The sequence below is a fragment of the Varroa destructor genome, unplaced genomic scaffold (assembly GCF_002443255.2).
Source record: "Varroa destructor unplaced genomic scaffold, Vdes_3.0 BEIS01000002.1, whole genome shotgun sequence".
Taxonomy (NCBI): Eukaryota; Metazoa; Arthropoda; class Arachnida; order Mesostigmata; family Varroidae; genus Varroa; species Varroa destructor.
In genome coordinates, this window is record NW_019211455.1 from 26,347,337 (window position 1) to 26,367,070 (window position 19,734).

The following is a 19,734-nucleotide window of genomic DNA, read 5'->3' on the forward strand; positions in this document are numbered from 1 at the left end:
TGATCTACAACTCCACTGCCTCTGAGGACGGCCACGAAAGCCTTTCATCTCTCCTATCTTACGATAAAGGATAAAGATAAACATATCTTAAACAGTAGTGCCTACCAGAGATTTGTCGGTTTCTGTTCTACCAAGCAACCCTAACCTACCGAGAATCAAAGATGATGGGTAAACATCCTATCGGCTTGACGAAGCCGATAGCCACAACAACTATGATGAGATTTTATCGAAGGAAGCAATAACACATTTACATGCAAATATCTCTCTTGAAAAAAGAACATAAAAATTCCGCCATTATCGGAGGGTAAAAGTTGACCGTTAAGAGTATGCCCAAAAGCTACTTAAGCGCGAAGCGGAACAAGAAGTCTATGAAGTATCTACGATAATAAACATCATTATCATACCCAGAGCAGGCTAAAGCGACCACGACGAATAGGTCTTGGACATGTACAGAAAACAAACGCTGCTAGTCAGGACCCCGGACGCCTAAGGCGATTCGATATAGATGGTACGGTTCGACATTCGCGGCGTCAGTAATATCTTCACGGCTTTTCCATTTCTACTACAACTATAGCGCCAGCGCGCTAATGGAATAACAGACCGAACCCTGTGTGCGAGGGTATACTAAAGTAATTGGGTACGTTCATTTCTGTCTGGTTAGGTATTATCAATTATGTAAGCCCTTGTAGCATTGTAGAAGCGAAGTGCATAGCGCGTGCTCGCCACCCACACGCGCACAGATATGGCAGATATCTATGTTCTGGTGAAAATCTGTTGATTTTCGCAGTCGAACTCATCACTTCAGAACCGAACTCTCCCACATCGACATAGAGCCTTCTATTTTGGCGCGTCCAAACAGTTATAGCGAAGTATATCTGTGTTCATCAGATAGCGTTCATCTACGATAACGAAAGTGCGATTTATAGTATAATTTCTTCGCGTCTTTGCCGTCAGTTTGAAAATCTTCACCTACTTATTTATGCCCTATGCACTCGTACTTATTTAGAGACAGCCTTTTCCCAATTCTTTTGATTTGGGCGCGCAGAAAAATTGACGTTCTCTGAAGCAACGAATTGTATCTAGTGGAAGTCACACTACAAAGGGCCTACTTTTAAGGAACGATCAAAGCTAGTTACCTAGGTGACTATGAAATTTGATTATAGTGACGGCTGACTGTGTCGGGCTGTACTGATCCTCACAACGGGCCCTACTTCACATTCTCCCAATTCCAATTGCTTTTCAAATAACAATAACAGAAAAAGGAAATATCTCTAATGTTACCAGGAGATAACATGGGCCGATCAGCGCAATGTTGGCCTGAACAGTGAGTTTGTTTACTGAATCAATTGAATTAACTCTGCTTCAATGCCGGACGCGATGGATCGAGATCGACAGAGTTAAATAGGTGAATAGATAGACAACTGGTGATGATGGTACACTATTTTGACTCAGCGTAACATCCCGTTCCACCACCGCGGCGGTGGCGGCGGCCGCAGTCTCTCGTATTAATGTGTCTGAGCGACCGTCTCACTGTCGTCCATGGCAGACTGACCGAGTAAAGCAGCACCCTCGTGCGGTTCTGTAGGTTAGTTTACGTCCATAATAACAACTGCCGCCGCTGTTATCACCTCAATCAGCCGTCATAGGGACATCTGCTACTGACAATGCTATTTCTCTCTTAAACTCTTTTGTCTCCGACGCTGCCCTCGCCGTCTTGTCACCCTGCGCTCAGATGCCCACGAGACGCTGATGGCCAGTCGGCCTACCACTAATGACCAGTTAGTCAATCAGTTGATCAGCATCATGACCGATGATGGAGATAAATGGCCAAGCTGAGACTAAATATAGAGACGTACGCGTGTTGTGTGTGTGTACTAATAACAGAACTTGTTGATTCAATTGTTACGGCTGGCGACTCGTTGTTATTGAACGCTTTTCGAATATGTAACACTGCAGAGCTGATTTCATCGACGATGGGCCGGGTTCAAACAAATGTCTCCCATTTCTGTATACGTATGTAGGTACGCTTTAATAATACGGTGGGGTAGACCCAGTCATATGTATGAAACAGATTCACTATCTAATTAGAAGTAACTCTCTGGTGGGTAATTCTCGTGGCAGGGAAGATTGACTTCTTTCTTCCTTTAAGTAAATAGCCATGTCCGTTAAATGTACCGCATTATTCTCTGTTCGTCCTTTTCTTCACTTGATGCGAACCAATAGATGTTAATCTTTTTTTTTATGCTTTGGAACAACAAATTTATGGAGCTGTTTAGACATCTGATTGTAATTTATTAAGCTAATTTTAGGTTTTTCGTGGTCATGATAAAAAATTGCCCAATATAGCTTTCATGATACATAACATATATATATATGTGGCAACACGTATTAGATAGCTCAATCAACAGGAAAAATGTACTCGAGTTTTGCAGCCGTGGGAAAAAGCCGTAACGCATAAAGTAGCAGCTACCGTAAAATACGCCACATGACCTTGATTGTGGGAACCAGTATCCGTAACCTTCTTTGTATGACACCTCGTACGGACGGATCTTAGACGGTTTAAGTAACCATGGAAGACTATGATTTTTTTTTCTACGTTATTCGACGTTGCACAGATACCCAGATGGTGTAGTTCGTATTATCAATAGTATGCAACTAAGATATTTTCGAGAGAAACGTACATTAATTGCTATCTTATTGTGTTAATTTTATTTGTTTGCCAATTAATGCTACTTTTAACGCAAAAATGACTTTTTGTGTATAATAAATATTGTACGTTTCTTGCTAACGACTTTAGTTTAGCCCGGCTATCTAAACTTACTGATTCAAGTTATCGTTAATTACTGATATAGTCGCTACCTTACTTGACTTGGTCCTTCAAAAACAAATGCGCCTGAAAAATTCAATATTCGTTGCTGCTGTTCTCCGCAAGCCTAGTTTATAATATAGAAAATTAATTTTATGAAAGCTATTTCTAATCAGCTGGTTACATAGCAGTCGTTCGCTCCGAAATCCGGAATCTTTGACGTGAGGATAGGTGTAACCACGAAAATTGAGATCCGGATTGAGTTATGTGCGATGTTAAACTGGGCTTCCTTTCTAGTTTATTTAGCGGCAGGACATACATAATCAAGTTCATGATAAATTGCACCTTTCGCCTCACAATATATTCAATTGTTGTTTTTATAGCTTGGATGCTCAGTTATTCCGCCACGAGATGGGAGAGCGGGACGGACTTGTTTCGTTAGTAAACGGCGCACATCGCGGGCAGCGAACCAACTCGGTTTCAAAAACAAAGTGCATAAATGGAACGAGGGCAAAGATTTGGCGGACTTACCTACTGGTGCTTTGTGTAGGCCACGAACGAAGCCGTTTTTCTGGTACTCACTCATGTGCCGAACGCCGTCCTTGTGGCCTAATCCTACACTTCGTTTATACTAGATGTTGTCGACTGTTCGTTTATACTAAAAGGTAGTTGAAATATTCCAACATCTTTCGTATAACGGCTTTTATCAGTCGTGATACGGTTCGAATGTGTCATTGATCGGCGGAAATAATATTCGATAACCCGATAGATTTAAAGTAAGTATAATCTCGTCTGAATTGGAACTTGTTGGGAAGTTTTCGAATACAGCAGCCATCACAGCCATGTTCGTTGCCTGGCACCCCCAGAGATACTGTAACGTCGCAGTGTTAATTTGTAGTATTTTCCCGTTAGTTCGAAATCAACCGTTTGTAGCCATACGTATATCTTCGCGCTAGGTCACACACAGTGATAGGTCAGTCATTACAAGAGCCTGATCAGGCTTGACGCTTTTGATTTAATTACACATTTCTATTTTTCTTTGCAAAGAAAAGTAAAGCACTCAATACGGAGCCGGTCTATTTCGATATATATAGAAATTGTCTGAAATTCATAGGGTCGCTAGACATACAAAACGTGCGACGAAAATGGATTTCAGACCTAGTGGGCGAGTGCTGAGAAGCGGTCTGTGGTGGATCTCATACCAATGGATCTATCAGGGCCGAAGCGGATTCGATTTTGTGTTGGTGAAATAGCGAAGCGTGCTGAACAGCGTTTACCTTGCTCTTAGCCAAAAATAGGGTCTACGAGCAGAGCTAACGTGCGAGGCACGTTTTCAGATTATGTCAACAGTAAGCAAACGTAAAATTCAAAAAAAAAAATTGGCTGGTACATATACGAAGTAAAACAAGTGTCGGGGTTTTATGTAAATGAGCACAAACTTCGACGAACGATACATCTTTATCCAATACGCTACGAAAGTACAAACAGACGCCCGCGTAACGACTGTCCCTACGTATCAGTGTTTAAGTAGTTTAGAGGTGTATAAAAAATGACTCATCGCCCTCGTATGAGACAAACGTACATTAAGAAATATCTCCCGGCCCTGTCGAGGGTTGCAGTGGTAACAGCAAATGACCGATCGTTGCAAGAACGGTAGTTAAACGATAGCCAGAGTTAAAATTATGGCGTTGATTTTTAGTTCGTCCTTTTCTAATTCTGTTACAGGTGAGCTTAGCAGGTGTGCATCCTCGTTCATCAGCAGCGACTGGACAGTGTCTGGCACGAGATGTACGGAAGTATCACAGTATCGCGTGCCATCCTGCTAAGGGCCCTTATTGTGGCGTTGACCCTCGTAGGCAGCCAATGTGAAAGTGTTGCTGTGACGCGATGGAAGCTTTGCGGAAATCGGCTGTCAGACATCGCCATTATGATTTGCCAGAACCGCGGAGGTATCTACGAGCCGCGGGAAAGGCGTAGCGGACTACTCGAAAGAGGTATTTTTGTAATACCTGAGACGAGAAGTTAGCTTATGTATCGTGCTCTACGAGTTAAAAATAGTGGGCGAGAGTATGTAAAATTACGACGTTTATCGTTGTCGCTGGCATCTATCAGAGCGGCCACGGTATTAGTCCGCATTTGTGGAAACTGTCAGTGTGTTCGTCTGCTTAATAATTGCGTTTTACTCTTGCTTGTTCCTTTACGCTTTCGTTCATCTTTGTTGCGGACTAGATTAAGCCACTAGTTGTTCTTAATAAAGCGTGTCTCCCACAGAAAGGACCCCATTTCGCCACACTCTCTTGGCAGCGAACAGAGAATTACACCAGACGAAAGTATCGATGCTGCTAAGAATGCCGAAACTTCATTGAAGCTCACACTAACCTGCGATAAGCGGGCTGCAAAAATCCTTCTATATATATATATATATATATATATATATATATATATATATATATTCTGAGATTTTTCATCCGGTCTAGCATTCCTATACGAAGATCCTATCATTTCCATAATATGCATGCGCACAATGCCAAGCCATTGATGAAGCTAAGTTCCGAACGTGTACTCTAAACCTCAAAAAACCTTACCAAAATAAATAATGATTTTTCAGGGTAGACAATAATTCTTGATTTTGCATACATTTTTATCTATATTTTCGTGTATTTCTAAAAACCGTGCTTTTTTTTTATTGCTTACTAGCTATACTTGCGTATATAGTCGGCTAGCTAACCGAATAAAGTATCTATTTGGCTGAGTTGATCGGGAAGGTAAAGCGACGTGTAAGAACCACTGTTAATTATAGTATAGCAAGGAATGTCAATTTAACCGGGCAGTCAGACTTGACCTATCCGCATATTAATCGTTTGCAACCTTGGAAAAGGTCGTCGAAAAGGACCAGAGAGGAGGTAAACGTTGATCAATCAACAACGATGTAAATGTTTCGTATTTTCAGCAGTTGGAAGTTACGAGAGGCGTATAAGACGCAGCGAAGATGGAATCGTTGAGGAGTGCTGTCGAAAGTCGTGCACCTATGACCAAATAATTCAAGTAGGTGGATTGGCTTTAGATGGTCTGCCATAGCGAAGAATCTGCTAATAAATTTAACAAGATTTATTGCACTTCCCGACGCAGTGTACATACCGTTGATATACGCGAGTCGTAGGAACTGTTCCGTGCAACCACCCCAGTGTTAGTTTCTGTCGCCAACTGACATTTTCAACAAAAACAAGAATTCGGTCTATGCACGCCATGATGTAAGGCGGATAAAAATTTGTATGACTCGTATAGCCGAACAAAACACGCTATAGGAATCGTTAAGAAAGAAACATGATTCTTTCCTACTTGAACAACTCATGTGTTTGTGTCAATAACCAATTTTAAGCGTTTGTTTACTTTTCTACTGTTTTGTCCAACATGTAACTTTGTGCCGCCACATTATACATAAAGTACTGCGCACGACCACTACAAAACGAGGAATCCACTAAGCAGAACATCGGTGAACTCCTGGCCATCTCACGGGGTCCAGGAATTGCGGTAGGTCATCGCACAAACGCGTAGAATAATTTTTGTTTTTTAGTAAAATTAGGCTGGATTTGTTCATTTTTCTGAGCGTTAAACTTCTGCCCTTCTTTGCTTCCGCAGAACCGATGTGGGACGGCGTGGTCCGAGTGGCTATCGCGTATCTCTTTGAGTGCGTTGTCATAGCAACCATAACTAACAAGCGTACTATAACATTGGTTCAAATTTGAAGCAGAAATGAGTATTAGATGCTGGTAGCTATAAAAATAAGGAAGATAACGTAAATAGTTGATAGCTGCTTGTGTGGTTGCCATGCCGTTTCATGGGTCTGTTGGAGGAACCTCGTATAAGTTCAGCAAGACCCATCCTGGTTAGACTCCTAATGGGGAAAGTTTTTGATGCTATACCTCGAAATAGGTGACTCAGAGATATGGAATGAATATCTAATATTGCTAAATATAGACGAAAAAAAAAAGGCAACATATGTGATGTTACCCAATGTGGTGAATTGAAGTAGCTATCAGTTTGCGAAAAATACTCGACACCTTGCATTGACTTAACGGGGCAACTACGTCTCAATACTGAACAGTTTGTAACGTTTAGGTTTGCTTACCGTCCTTTCTTCACAGATAAGTGCTAACGACGACCGCAGGACCACAACCCGACCAGCTCGCGTCAGCACATACAGACGGCCTAGTGATGAGCAAATAGTCTTCCTTGACTGAGTGAATAGATTAAATAAGCCATTTTTTTTTTTACAGAAAAACAGGCAAAGCAGTGCGCGGCCGCAGGAATAGAAAATGCTGTCAATGGCGGCGAAAACGAATTAAAGGACGTCTCTGCACGAGGCAGATTGGCAATGCAGTCCTACTAAACCGCTTAATTTAAGATTTTGACAGTGTCGTCGTAATAACAAAAGCACCCAGATCAGGCACCGCGCGAGTAAGATCATCGAGAGTTTGGCTCAAATTATTAGGTCCCGCAGCAACAGTATGATAACACGAACAATGCGGGCCTGTACACTTCTGCTATCTGCAGCGCTAAGGACTCGTTAGACAACAAAACTATGTCCTGTGCTATGTCGTCTATCCTTTGGAAGTGCAAGAACAATTGCAAATTTTTTGCGACCACGATTCTTAACTTCCATCTAGATTAAGACAATGGCACTGTAAAACCATCCACGACGTTTTCAAGCCTGGTCCGCTCGCATCTCGTCGAGTTGTCTGCAAGGTAGGTCTATAACTGGTCCGCTATTAATCCGCGGTAGAACCGAATAGCTGGGAGACAGTAACGGCTGCAGACTAATGGGCTTGCGGTTGTGAAGCCTAAAACGGTCCAACCTATTCAAATGAAGTCTTCCCGGAGACGTCTAGGGTTTTCGTCCGTTGTTGAACTCTGCCTGTTCGCTACTATTTCTGTTGATCTGAACAAAGCAAAAGTCTGTAGTTTAAATTTAGTTGTGTTGAATATCTAGTGCTTGATTTCGGTTTGTGCCTACATTCTACTGGGACATGGCTGCTACATACAACCAAGTCGACCAACGGCGTGGAACCAGTGATTGCGTTGACATATGAATTTAATCATTCTTACACCTGTCATTGTATTCTCATCCTTGCTATTCCGAATATATATAAATATATATGATATCGATATATATATATATAAGTGTATAACTATATATACATATATAGACACAGCCGCACACGCAGAACCACATACAAATATATGCATACTCAGTACGTTTAACAGTAACGGCAATGACTATTCATAAACGTATCGTACATCAAATGCTTTTTGGAGACTATCCAGAAACACGAGCCGGCTCCCCTTCAATGTGATGCTTCTAGTTCAGGCCAAACCCAAGCATAAAAATTTAACTATGCTGAACTAATCAGGTAATCATCGCTTCCTACTCTGAGACACCTTAACAATATGAACATAATATCATAAATAATATTAACGCAGTAGTAATGTTAGTAACGGTTATTAGAAATGAGTGTGCCAATTCAGATTGCCTTCGGGCATAGTAAGGACGCCTAGAATCTGAAGGTTCATTTGTAATGAGGATGCTGACGATGGTGGTGATGATGAGATAGTGTAGGTTGTTAAGAAAGGTAATTAATGAACGAATTGTGATAGCTAGGACAGAGCCAGGGCCGGTAGGAGCTAGGCGCCGGCGGCCCGCTGGCCGATGGATGGATGGACAGACGGAGAACTAGATGACCGTTTCAGCGGACCTAAGACCAACACATTTATTAAATATTAAACAAATACAACTAGGCAATGTAATATGTCAAATAGCGTCAGCATAACACATGCGTGCGTTGGTAAACGAAGGCCAAACAAACGTGACAAAGAAAGGTGCTGAGATGAATGAGGCGCCGAAGATGTAAAGGGCCGTTCAAAGGGGAAAACAGAACGAATAGTAAACAAGATTAAGAGATAAGAAAAACACAACATTATGTACTATATATATTAATATTTGTATATGGTGCGATTCTCTCGGAAAGGAAATGTTGCAGTCATTTGATCAATGTCGTGTGTTAACCTCTTCAGCCGTATCGTCCTCGTGATTAAAGATATGGTATTCTGTGATGTTGTTATATAGTAGCTCCGACCAGCTCGATAGCAACAATAACGACAATGTGAGAAACAGACAAACAAAAAAAAACATCACCCAAGCCTTCATAACAATAGCAACAAATTATCACAACTTGATGAGTACGGCGGTAGGGCATCGTAACTCTAGTTTGGAAACAGCTAGTATTACTATTTCTATTATCTTGCTGAATATTTTGTGTTGAAATCAACGATGCCAGGCTAGCTTCAATAGAGCGAAAGTATACACACACACAAACAGAAATGTAATAATAACAACGGTGAACATACAACAACGTTTGCCATCTCCTACCGATAACAGTAACAATATGAAACAAAAGAAATCAAATACACACAATCAACAAACAACTAGTGATAAACAATAATAATAATAAAAACAACAAAAAACAGTAATCATATTATAAGAATTAATAAAAATTAGCGGCACAGCCAAACAGCGTATATATACACGCGTACACGCAAGCGCTCTATATAGCTGACAAAGCGAAAACCTAGCCATTGCAAGCGACAGGGGATTAACTGTGTACCGCGTTGAGTGAGTGAAATGTTGGTGTCAGTAGATTGAACAACGCTCCTTGAGACGAGATCGATTGCAAATGTAGAGAGGTGCCTGTTCTCTACGTCCATTTTTCCATCATGTCGTCGACAAAGGACTGGCAACATAAAGTGGGTGTTGCTCCTCCGAAGTCGTCGAAGGGTGAGAAAACAGATTACTGAAGGGAAAATGTTAAATTTTTTATAATCGATTTCTTTTTTTCACATAAATCGATAACATTTTATCCAAGAACAAACGACAGTTGACTAAAGAAGACAAGCGATCGGTTCCTGAATCAACGTCATTACGACTCAAGGCGCTGGTGTCCCCTTATTTTAGGCCGCACCGGTGGGTCATTTGCGGGCAAATTGATTGCAGGAGAGAGAGAGAGAGAGCGAGCGAGCGAAAGGAAGAAAGATAGCGAGAGAGCGAGAGAGAGAGAGAGAGAGAGAGAGCGAGAGAGAGCGAGAGCGAGAGAGAGCGAGAGAGAGCGAGAGAGAGAGAGCGAGAGCGACAGAGAGGGCATGCCAGCGCAAAACGTGCTGCTAGAGTGTCGTCGTCACACTGCCAGCACGTAGAGGTAGAATGGCAGGTTGTCGACACATCGGTGACGTTTACGTCCGGCGCTGCGGAGTGAAGGACTTGAGATGGAGCGAACGAGATAATGTCGTACGCATCCGTGTGTCATACACGACTGTAGTGAACGCCTTTGATGTTAAAGGTTATAACAATTCTCTAGTCTAGGACAACACCTAAGATCGTAACAAAGAACTTGTTATGAAATGCGCATTTCATGGCAAATGAGAAAATCAATTAGCTAGAAAAAGAATACCAACAAACAAACCGTAAATAAAGTAAGCGTCGTGCGTTGATGTCGCAAGGAAGAACCTCAACTCTTTGATATAATAACGGTAGTATAGATAGTCTTAGATACTTAGATGCTATGTTGTCTCTTCGTTATCTATCACTGGCCCTATGATCAAGAGGACACTTACTACTACACCAGCGACACGATTTTAGATAGATTACTCTTTTCCATATCCAATATATACACTAGGTTCACACAATTTCATAGTAGTTTCACGACCGAGTGCATGTACGTTTCGAAGACGAGTGGTTGAACCAGCGGCAATGATATGGACGATTCTATATAGTTCCTTACGTGCGTAAGTACGTACAGAGTATTCACTCAAATAGCTACCGAAAATTTCCTAGCTAATGTGTACTTTGGATACGTAATTACTGCAGGAGACTAGAGCAATAGGCTAAATTGAAATGACTAATATTACGTTATCTAGTTATCACCTTTACTGTGAATACCGGTGTTGAACAAAACGGCCTATGAGGGCCTCATTTATATCGGAAATATAAAAGCAGCATTAGAATCATTGGTGGAGAAGCACCGTAGCTAGAGGTTATTTTGAAATATATTAATAATAATAATAAGAAGAAGAAGAAGAAAAATATAATCAGGCTTCAATACGCATCGGTCAGTGTCTAACGTCCGCTTTAGTTCACGTAAATTTGTAGCTCGTACCGCTTCGGAGATATATATGCCGTTATGAAGTACAATTTACTCGGGATGACTTTAGTTCGGCTTTTGAGAAATTATGACAAATGAACCCGTAAAGCATCAAGCTACTAACTGATCCAAAATCCTCAGGATCTTGGCATTTCGCTACCCTTCTACTGGACTTCATATAGGTTATATCAATGAAAGATCCATATTTGCGTGGGAACATCTCAAGATCCACAGAACACCTATTGACATCTATTCACTCCTAGAAAGCGATTCTCTCCTTTTTACAATGAAAACGATAACGAATCATTGCTTTCAGTATAATTTATTCTGTAGGTCGTGCGAAAGCCTATAGTTAGTACATAACGTATCTTCTGATCCCCCTAAATAACAAGTGTCTTTGGTTTTTCCCAGGTAAACTGTTCCCGACCGAAATGTCCGTATGCGGCCGTTTTGTAGTAAATAGGATCTTTTAGGTGAAGCTCCTTAATAATGCGCCCTGGTCGAAGATCAAAGTTTTTTTTAACAATCTCCAGCAGCTGCTTAGGTGTTTTAGTCGAAGTACCATAAGTAAACACAGATATAGCAACTGGTTCCGCTATTCCTATAGCATAAGAAAGCTGAACAAGACAACGGCGCGCGAGGCCGGCCTTGACAATTGATTTGGCAACCCAACGTGCCGCGTAGGCAGCTGAACGATCCACCTGCAGACCAGATTTATTGTTCAAGTTTTGAGTGAGGTACTTTCCAATGTAAAAATCAGCATCCAAAAAATACTTAGATAATATTAACGACAATAAGGACAGGCAAACGTAGCCAAAAACGAACGTATCTTAAACTTTACCGATGATAGACAAAGTTATTGAACTGAATAACATCTTTACGACAAGGGAAAAGGCACTATTATTATTGATTAAGAAGAGTTGCAGGTACAAAATGGCTTCCTTTCGCGGAACCGGTTTTAGGATCTGGTACATCTGCTACGAAGATTATTAGCTCTGAGGTCAAGGCAATGACTTCTACCGTGTATAGCTAGAGGACGCAAACATTTTCTTGCTTCCTAAACAACCACGACGCGAGAAATTCAGTAGCTCGATCATTGACTGTATAACTGTACAAGGTGCGCCTTTTACGGTAAGGAATAGTACAGGCACTAACGTAACACAATGAACTCGCACAAACGACTAAATACATCACTATGTTTCATCAGAAAACCACATCTATAAGCATCGTGTAGAATTTTACTGCTTAATATAGCAGTGGCAAGGAGCACATTACCACTTTCACAGTTGAGCTCCACAAGATCAAACTGTTTTCGTATTCTAGAGGTTTGAGTTCAACTAAACTGTACCTACCTATGCCAAATACAACGGCTGCATAGAGCAGGGAAAAAATGTGACTCCCTGGGACAGAAAGCGCTGATTAATCGCTTTATGTATATATATATATATATATATATATATATATAGCAAAACTGAAACCTACTAATGCCAGTATCTTCGCCAACTTGGTGCGGCGTAATAAGGGGCCGGGGGAGTTCCTGTATTTAGTGTGGGATGTGCTGGACTAAGGCTTTCATAATTATACATAAAATTTCGCGATTAAGTGCCGCTTTTTGTGCTACACTGGACCAGTACAGAATTTCCCGCTCTTGTTCTAGAGTAGTTAATTTCCATAAAACACATAAGTAGTCAAAGTGAAGTCGTTCCATTACATGCTTTAAAATCTATTACCAGGAATTACCGCAGCGATGATGGAAACCCATGTTTTTTTTTAAAGATTTCGTGTGTTGTTATAACCGACTGAGACCAGATTGTTTATATGCAGTCACGAATGATCATAGACCGTTGTAAGATGTACCTTTCACGGGTTCCGGCCGGGGAATATACAGTACGCAACTCGAAATACAAAATCAAATTGAGATCTATGCTCAGAGCTATTTTTCGCATCTGATATATGTTGTTCTGATGATATATGTTTTGAAAACTAAATCATACATATACATGATTTAGTTTATTTACTTACATTTCCTAGTTATGCGCCTTAGGTACGAAGTCTACGATATGAAAAGCTTAAATTCCAACCGCATTCACTGATTCGAGACTGCTGTCCGTTAAAATATACCTACAGAACTGAGCCAACTATGATTAACGGTTATCCGTATCGTAATGTCGATCCGTTTGAAAGCAAGAGATTCCAGTAAGAGATTTGATTCCAGTCAATGAAATACATTTTACGACAACTAGCTCGCGTTTACGTAAAACTGCAACTTCTAGATCGCAACTTCAGATGGGCTAGCATAATGTTAGCTTCTATCTCCTCACCTTGGTGGGATCTTTGCCGGAAAATGCGCCTCCGCCATGTGCTCCCCAGCCGCCATACGTGTCAACGATAATTTTACGACCGGTCAACCCAGCGTCGCCCATCGGGCCGCCCTCTATAAAGGTGCCGCACGGATTTACATGAAGTATTGTCCGCTCATCCAAATATCTGAAAATATTATAACCGCGGTCGGTTTTGGATACACTCGACTGAAAAAATCTTGAAAATCTCACTCATCTGAACTACATCGTGTTTCAGGAAAATATGGATACATAAAGTATATAAACAGCAAATGCAGCATATATATAAACAGCAAATAGTGCATTAGCACTGACATTTTTAAAGTAATATTCATTTCGCAACGAAGTGCAGATGCATGGATGCTCAAAAAGCGCCTTCGAGCATTACCTATACAACATCATCAGCCTACGGGAATTAAACCTACGACTGCATAATAAAAACCCTGTATCAAGCATAGCACAAAGCTAAAGAGCCGTATTCTAAAAAAAAGAACAAAGCCATGAAGTATTCATGCCTCAGGTGATGGAGCTGACCATTAAATCGTACAAAGAGAATATAAATTTACTGTGTAAATGTTTATATATATCCCATGGTTTTAAGAAAATCATGATCACATTAAGACAAGTGGATCTGCGACTCGAGTTATGGTGATAATCTGGGTTAACCGAACATAAGATATATGTTCGGTTAACCCATTAAGCAAAAGATATTTGTTTAATGGCTTGTTGACTAAAAAAAACGAGCTCATTTGCTAAAATTACTGTATTTCTTTAGTACAATTTGTTGCAAAAAACGTTGGCTAACGGTCAACTTGAACGTCCGTCATTTGACAATAGGAGTCACTTGAATTGAAATTTTAGCATAGAGCTATCTACATCGGGAAGGCGAGGCGTATCAGACTCCTGCCTACTATGCCCCGAAGGTTTTGAAGCCGCCCCTCATTACTCATTGGCCCGCTGCTCTGCGCTGAGACACACAAGAAACGACAGCACGGATTATGGCCTTGTAACTACTTCACAGACGGTGTTTGTGGCTTCATAGGACACATTTCTGTCCGAAAAGGCCTGAAATAAGGAAGGCAGATTCATCATGGAGCTTATGAGGGAGAGGAAAAGACTGCTTAAAGCTAGGCTTATCAGACATACGGAAACAAATGATATCCAAAGCTTGGGGTCGCAGGTTGGGCGGGAAAATAACTTTGCACTTCGGACAATGGCTCGTCTGATGCAACGGGGAACCCAACTGGGCGACCGGACCAAATGATTCGGTGGCCTTGTAGTAAAAGTAGTAATGTAGTAACAAACTTGTAGTAATTAATTGACAAGTTGGACGGCTAGGCTAACGTATAAGAAATAATTAGTAAGTAAGAGCCTAAGCAGCACAAAATCGACTTGTTGAGGCCGAGCCCTACACGCACGCACTGGCCTACGTTTGATTGACATCCCGGTGCAGAACTCCGTTGCGCGTAAACAGTATAATTCAAATCCCCTTAAAAAGTGACCATGCACGTGTATACAGACCGTTTCGGTATAACGGCTTTGACGACCAATTCTGATACTTGCTCACGTAGTTCATCGACGTTGATTTTTTCACTATGTTGTGTTGATACGACCACTGTATGTACCCGTAAAGGAACTGCAGCCCCATTCTCAAAGCGGTATTCGCACGTCACCTGCGACGGAAATTATCATAAACAAGAAAATGCTACATTTCGAAGCTGTACAAATCTGCGAAGGTAGACATTCATCGTAGAGCTGTTTAATTATTTATATATTATATCGTAACAAAAAACTAGCTGTTGACACGAGATTGATGGCTCTCTCCATAGCTAGAGAGTGATAGCATCTTTCCATAGCTAATTTGGGGACACATGATATAATCTAGTTTCAAACGCCGGCATTTAGACACCTCGCTTCACACCAGAATAAGCTAGCAGTCTCAAGCAATGCTTAACGGCAGATCGGACCCAAAATTCCAGAATTGTAAAAAAAACGTAGCCATCAGTCGAGATGCGTGCACTACCGTAGAAATGTGCTCCTTCCAAGGAACAGTAACCGCGTGTATTTATAGATCACTGTATTTCGACTTGCCTTTCTCTAGAACAAATCAAACTTCCTCATTTAGCAGCTAAGGCTTCGTTGTATTTCAATTCGAAATTGAGCTCGGTGATTACCGCGTAATAATTCGAAATTATGGTGACTAGCTCGTTAAGGATGTCACCTGGCTCATCAAACGCGCTCCCTACCTGAGTCTTACAGTCGGGACGTGCCCACCAGAACGTTCCACTGCGTCGCAGTTCGGCAAGCCGTTGATTCATTTTGTGCGCAAGTACGATCGTGAGTGGCATACATTCGTTAGTCTCGTCTGATGCATAGCCAAACATTAGACCCTGGTCGCCGGCCCCAATCGAATCCTCGTCGCGATTTTTGTGCACGCCACTGGCAATGTGTTGGTTCTGTTGCTCTATTGTTACGACAACGTTACATGTCTTATAATCGAATCCTTTTGAGCTGCAGTCGTAGCCGATTTGTTGGATAGTGTCACGCACCACCTGCTGGTAGTCGATCGTACCATTGGCTGTAATCTCTCCAGCGAGAAGTATCATACCGGTCTTTGCTGCTGTTTCGCACGCCACCTTCGCGTTTCGATCAACCGCAAGGTACGCGTCAAGAACCGCATCACTAATCAGGTCACACATCTTGTCCGGATGGCCTTCCCCGACCGATTCCGAGGTGAATAGGAACGTGCTATCATCTCCAGGTAACTCCTGATGACCATCGACCAAAAAACTGGATGGGTAGTCACGTTGAGACATTGTCGTTGTTCTGAATTGCTCTAAGGGGTGCAGAAAATCACAAATTTCCCTTGATTTCTAGCGCTAGCGCTGCGTGGTACGTAGAGACCCACAATTGTTTCAGATGTTCGCTCTAAATACACGACGCACAGCCGCGCCGACGACTAAGCTATCTCGACGTCAACGTCTGCAGTGTGCATTAAAGGCGTTGGGGTATTAATGAACTCGACGCTATTACATCCAGTAACATGTAGCCTCTTAGACACGTGGCTCAAGAGCGGTGATTCGCCAGTATTTCAAGAGTGTGCAGTATATTCAACCTTACTTTATAAGGAAGCTTCAAGCAATAAATCAAAATAAAGCTTAGTCATCGGGAGGTTTAAAAAAAAAAAGCACATATTGGATATTACCGAATGCTGCTATGCTAGGCATGCTTCCTTATTTGCTCACAGTGTTAAGCTAGCCAGAAGAACAAGCTACGCCAAAGTTATTTTATGTCCTTTATTATAAGCTGACAATCTATTCAAAGACGCTTGCAAATGTAACTTTATTATGCCAATCTCTAACGGAGCATTGTTATCTCACCAAATGAACCGAAGAGGTAACAAGCGTGTACACTCTGAATTGCCAACCTTATCGCCAGCACAAGGCTTATAATATGCAACAGCGGCGTCGTTTGTCTAACGCGAGTTCCATATAGGATCGACAGCTACTCGTGTGTTATAAGAACAACGTCGCAAATAGCAAAGCACGACTCATTATGACCTCAATAAGAGGTATTCGCCAATTTGGATGTATAACGCGTTTCGGTAGTACTAGAGAGATAAGTAGTAGTCAGTCGCGCTTCGCTGCGCCTTCGACATGTTTGCGACGTAATTCGGTGATCTGTTATCGGTGATTCTAACTATGCATGAATCGCCAAGTGCAGCTCAATACCGGGCCAGTCGCACCACTCTCAATAAAGCTTAGTAAACTGGAATTATTGTAAGTATCTGATTTGGTCCGTCGCCCGTCAAGCTCTCCAGATAACTGGAGGTTTGATGAGGTCGCTCAAGTAACGCCGGTGTTTTTCCCGTGCCTGTGGCGAAGATATGATTAATGCCTCCACTTTTCGTTCAATAGATGAACAAATTTCCTATCATGTGACAACATCGAAAACGAAATAATACGGTGACTAGTGCCCATTCTGATAGTTCATTTTAGTGTAGTACCGCGCAAGGATAGGTGGTGCCAATCTCTTTTACCTTACAAGGTCCTCGTATGCTTTGCCCTGTTTCTTTCTACGTGACCGTCTGCTTAGCAGACGAGCTAAGCAGCAGACCAGATAACAGAACACAAAACATTACTCGATTTTGCACAGACTGCTTATAAAGTCTACCTATGTGTGTATTTCTGCATTGGTAACACAAGGGTGCTATATAGAAATGACTTCGTTTCCCAGTCGTAGCAGAAAGGATTATTGCATAACCTATGCATACACGCGTACAAGTTGCTATCGCGAGTTTGCTTGACGGCGACCTTTACCGTCTGCCGAAGGTATTTGAACGCAACATATATCAACAATTATATTGCTATGTGCAAAGATACATTAGCTTAGCGTCTGTTCTTAGGCGCACCGCAGCGCCCAATGCGATAATCACAATATAAGCAAATATCATATTTGTGATCTATATATTAATAATAATCACAATTATCATCGATCGTCATCATCAATATCAGCATCACGATAATAGGATTTACGACATTAATTTTTGGAGGTTCTATTGTCTAGAGAGACTTTTTTGTCGAGTACAGTACATCAAAGCTAAACTCTTAAATTACTAATATTTATATCAATATTTAAAACTAGTAAATGTATTGATTTTCAAGTGCGGCTGACATATTTGTTTGTTTCTTACTACATGATAGAATGGTGGATTCGAAAGCGGCGTTTCATCTCCAGGATACTCTTTCGTTTCCGAGCTTCCATCAGGGCCCGCTTCCGTCCATAGTGAATCATCTGAAGTCTAGCACGAAAAATCCATGATACGAATATATACGCACAGATATACTATTGTCAAAACCCTACGGCGTATCATATACACGTGATTCAGCCCCCGATGAAATGAATCAAAAGCTAATTACTGTGGAGCTAGCATCGTTCACAATTGAGCTCGATTAGCCTATACACTACGATATCTCGTCAATATTCGTACCATTTTTGCTACAAAGGGTTCTTGCAAGCAGTTAATAGAACGCTTTTGCAATAAGAAATACGAAATACTCACCGAAAGGTGTCGTGGTAAAGCCGCAGGACGAGACATCTCAGTTCATCCGCATCCATCGATACCAGCTTGTTGAAGCTAAGCGGCGGTCCAGATATTTTGTCATAAATGTTCTTTGCGTGAAGAAAAACGCCGATTATGCTTTTTAGTTATGCAAAAAGTTAAATAACTCGGTTTTGTAACTTGTACGGGGCTAAAAAATTATTGTTTAACAGTTTTAACCCTTTCAATAGTTTTTCTTCGCATATGTATATTACACTGATTACTACCATTATTATTTAAAACGGATACAAAAAGGTACGACCGAACTGTGGAGAAGTTTTGCAAGATAATACTAAATAACAACTGCAGTAATCGTTCAGAACTGTTCACTATAAGTTTCTGTTTGCGTGTTATCGATGCTCACTCGTCATGTCGCTGCGTGATCGCCAAATGCTAACTAAAAAGCTTTTTTTTTCTCTGGAGGTTTATTTGCCATAGTTTTGTCTGTAATTAATGTTTTTTTTTTTTGAGTTTGGGCTCTGACGTGATCGACTCTACTCTTCAAAAAGCGACAATTTCGACGCTTCATAAAGTCAGAACAGTATGTAAGATATGAGAAAAAAAACTGCGAAAATAGAAAATCAATACTCGACTAAGAAACCGGCCATAAACAGGCGCTATAAAGCTTTAAGTAACTAACGGAAAACGAGTGACAGACACGATTTGAAAAATCATAACATACAGGTAGGTCTGGGCTGTATTAGATGATCTTCCAAATGAATTATGCTGTTCTTTGTTTGCATCCGCCTCTAGTTGACTTCTCATTAATTTCTCTTTAGCTGAATTTGAAATGATGTAATATTTATTGTTCTTTAATGTTCCTGTTAGATATGGGTTAGCGGTGTTCAAAATGGACGAGCTACTTGAAAAATCTGCAACAAATTGCCAGCGAAGAAAAAAAAAGTATAATATTATAGGATTAGAACATTACATATTAAATAGATGAAATCGACAAACCGCAGGAATCATCTGTGTAGATTTGATGTTGTTGTACAACGAGCAAAGTATGGAGAACGTTTCAGAAAGTTCAGATTTACAGATAGAGCCATGAGCCCGTTGATTTTCTTCGCGACATGTGAGAAGATTTTATTTACCCAAAATTGAAATTATGTGCGTACCGCAACTTCTGGCTGAGATGGCTATAGTAATGACGCATTTATATCGCGACAGTTTGCTTAACGTAGGCCTAATTATGGCCATATTGCTGATGCCCATACTGCCGCCCCTATGCGCGAACACTTGTCCATTACTGATACATTCGAGTTATGCACAAATGTATACTTGATGAGGAAGTAT

General features: G+C 41.2%; 3 protein-coding genes across 9 annotated transcripts in view; 1 reads left to right on the top strand and 2 right to left on the bottom strand.

Annotated features, from left to right (window-relative positions):
- Window positions 1–10,363, top strand: part of LOC111244424 (insulin-like) — a 57,349-nt gene extending 46,986 nt beyond the window's left edge. For 3 of the 5 annotated variants that reach the window (XM_022791541.2, XM_086981699.1, XM_022791542.2), the window contains exons 2-5: window positions 4,532–4,800; window positions 5,757–5,851; window positions 6,251–6,337; window positions 6,952–10,363. In XM_022791541.2, coding sequence (XP_022647276.1) covers window positions 4,593–4,800; window positions 5,757–5,851; window positions 6,251–6,337; window positions 6,952–7,047 — 486 coding nt within the window. In that variant the 5' untranslated portion in view covers window positions 4,532–4,592 and the 3' untranslated portion in view covers window positions 7,048–10,363. Of the gene's footprint in view, window positions 1–497; window positions 638–4,531; window positions 4,801–5,756; window positions 5,852–6,250; window positions 6,338–6,951 lie in introns of those variants that run through there. The other 2 variants (XM_022791540.2, XM_086981701.1) reach the window with 2 other exon arrangements.
- Window positions 10,364–11,301: 938 nt separating this feature from the next.
- Window positions 11,302–16,361, bottom strand: LOC111245346 (S-adenosylmethionine synthase-like). Of its 2 annotated transcripts, none has more exons than XM_086981695.1 (4): window positions 15,584–16,361; window positions 14,901–15,010; window positions 13,320–13,485; window positions 11,302–11,699 (listed from the first exon to the last, which is right to left on the bottom strand). In XM_086981695.1, exons 1-4 carry the CDS (start codon window positions 16,151–16,153, stop codon window positions 11,379–11,381), a joined length of 1,167 nt encoding a protein of 388 aa, XP_086837821.1. In that variant the 5' UTR covers window positions 16,154–16,361; the 3' UTR covers window positions 11,302–11,378. The 2 variants fall into 2 exon arrangements, with proteins under 2 accessions (XP_086837821.1, XP_022649322.1); XM_022793587.2 differs by having other exon boundaries at window positions 14,859–15,010; window positions 15,584–16,360.
- A 185-nt stretch (window positions 16,362–16,546) lies between these two features.
- LOC111245347 (uncharacterized) overlaps window positions 16,547–19,734 on the bottom strand; it is a 4,785-nt gene continuing 1,597 nt past the window's right edge. For both annotated transcript variants that reach the window (XM_086981697.1, XM_086981698.1), the window contains exons 3-4: window positions 18,400–18,509; window positions 16,547–18,138 (exon numbers count right to left, since the gene is read on the bottom strand). In XM_086981697.1, coding sequence (XP_086837823.1) covers window positions 18,030–18,138; window positions 18,400–18,509 — 219 coding nt within the window. In that variant the 3' untranslated portion in view covers window positions 16,547–18,029. The remainder of the gene's footprint in view (window positions 18,139–18,399; window positions 18,510–19,734) is intronic.

Coding starts and splice junctions, on each gene's coding strand:
- LOC111245346 (XM_022793587.2), bottom strand. CDS start 16,153: ATGTCTCAACGTGACTACCCATCCAGTTTTTTGGTCGATGGTCATCAG. Junction 15,011..15,583: donor GTCCCGACTGTAAGACTCAG/GTAGGGAGCGCG, acceptor TTTCCGTCGCAG/GTGACGTGCGAATACCGCTT. Junction 11,700..13,319: donor CCGGCAAAGATCCCACCAAG/GTGAGGAGATAG, acceptor TCTGGTCTGCAG/GTGGATCGTTCAGCTGCCTA.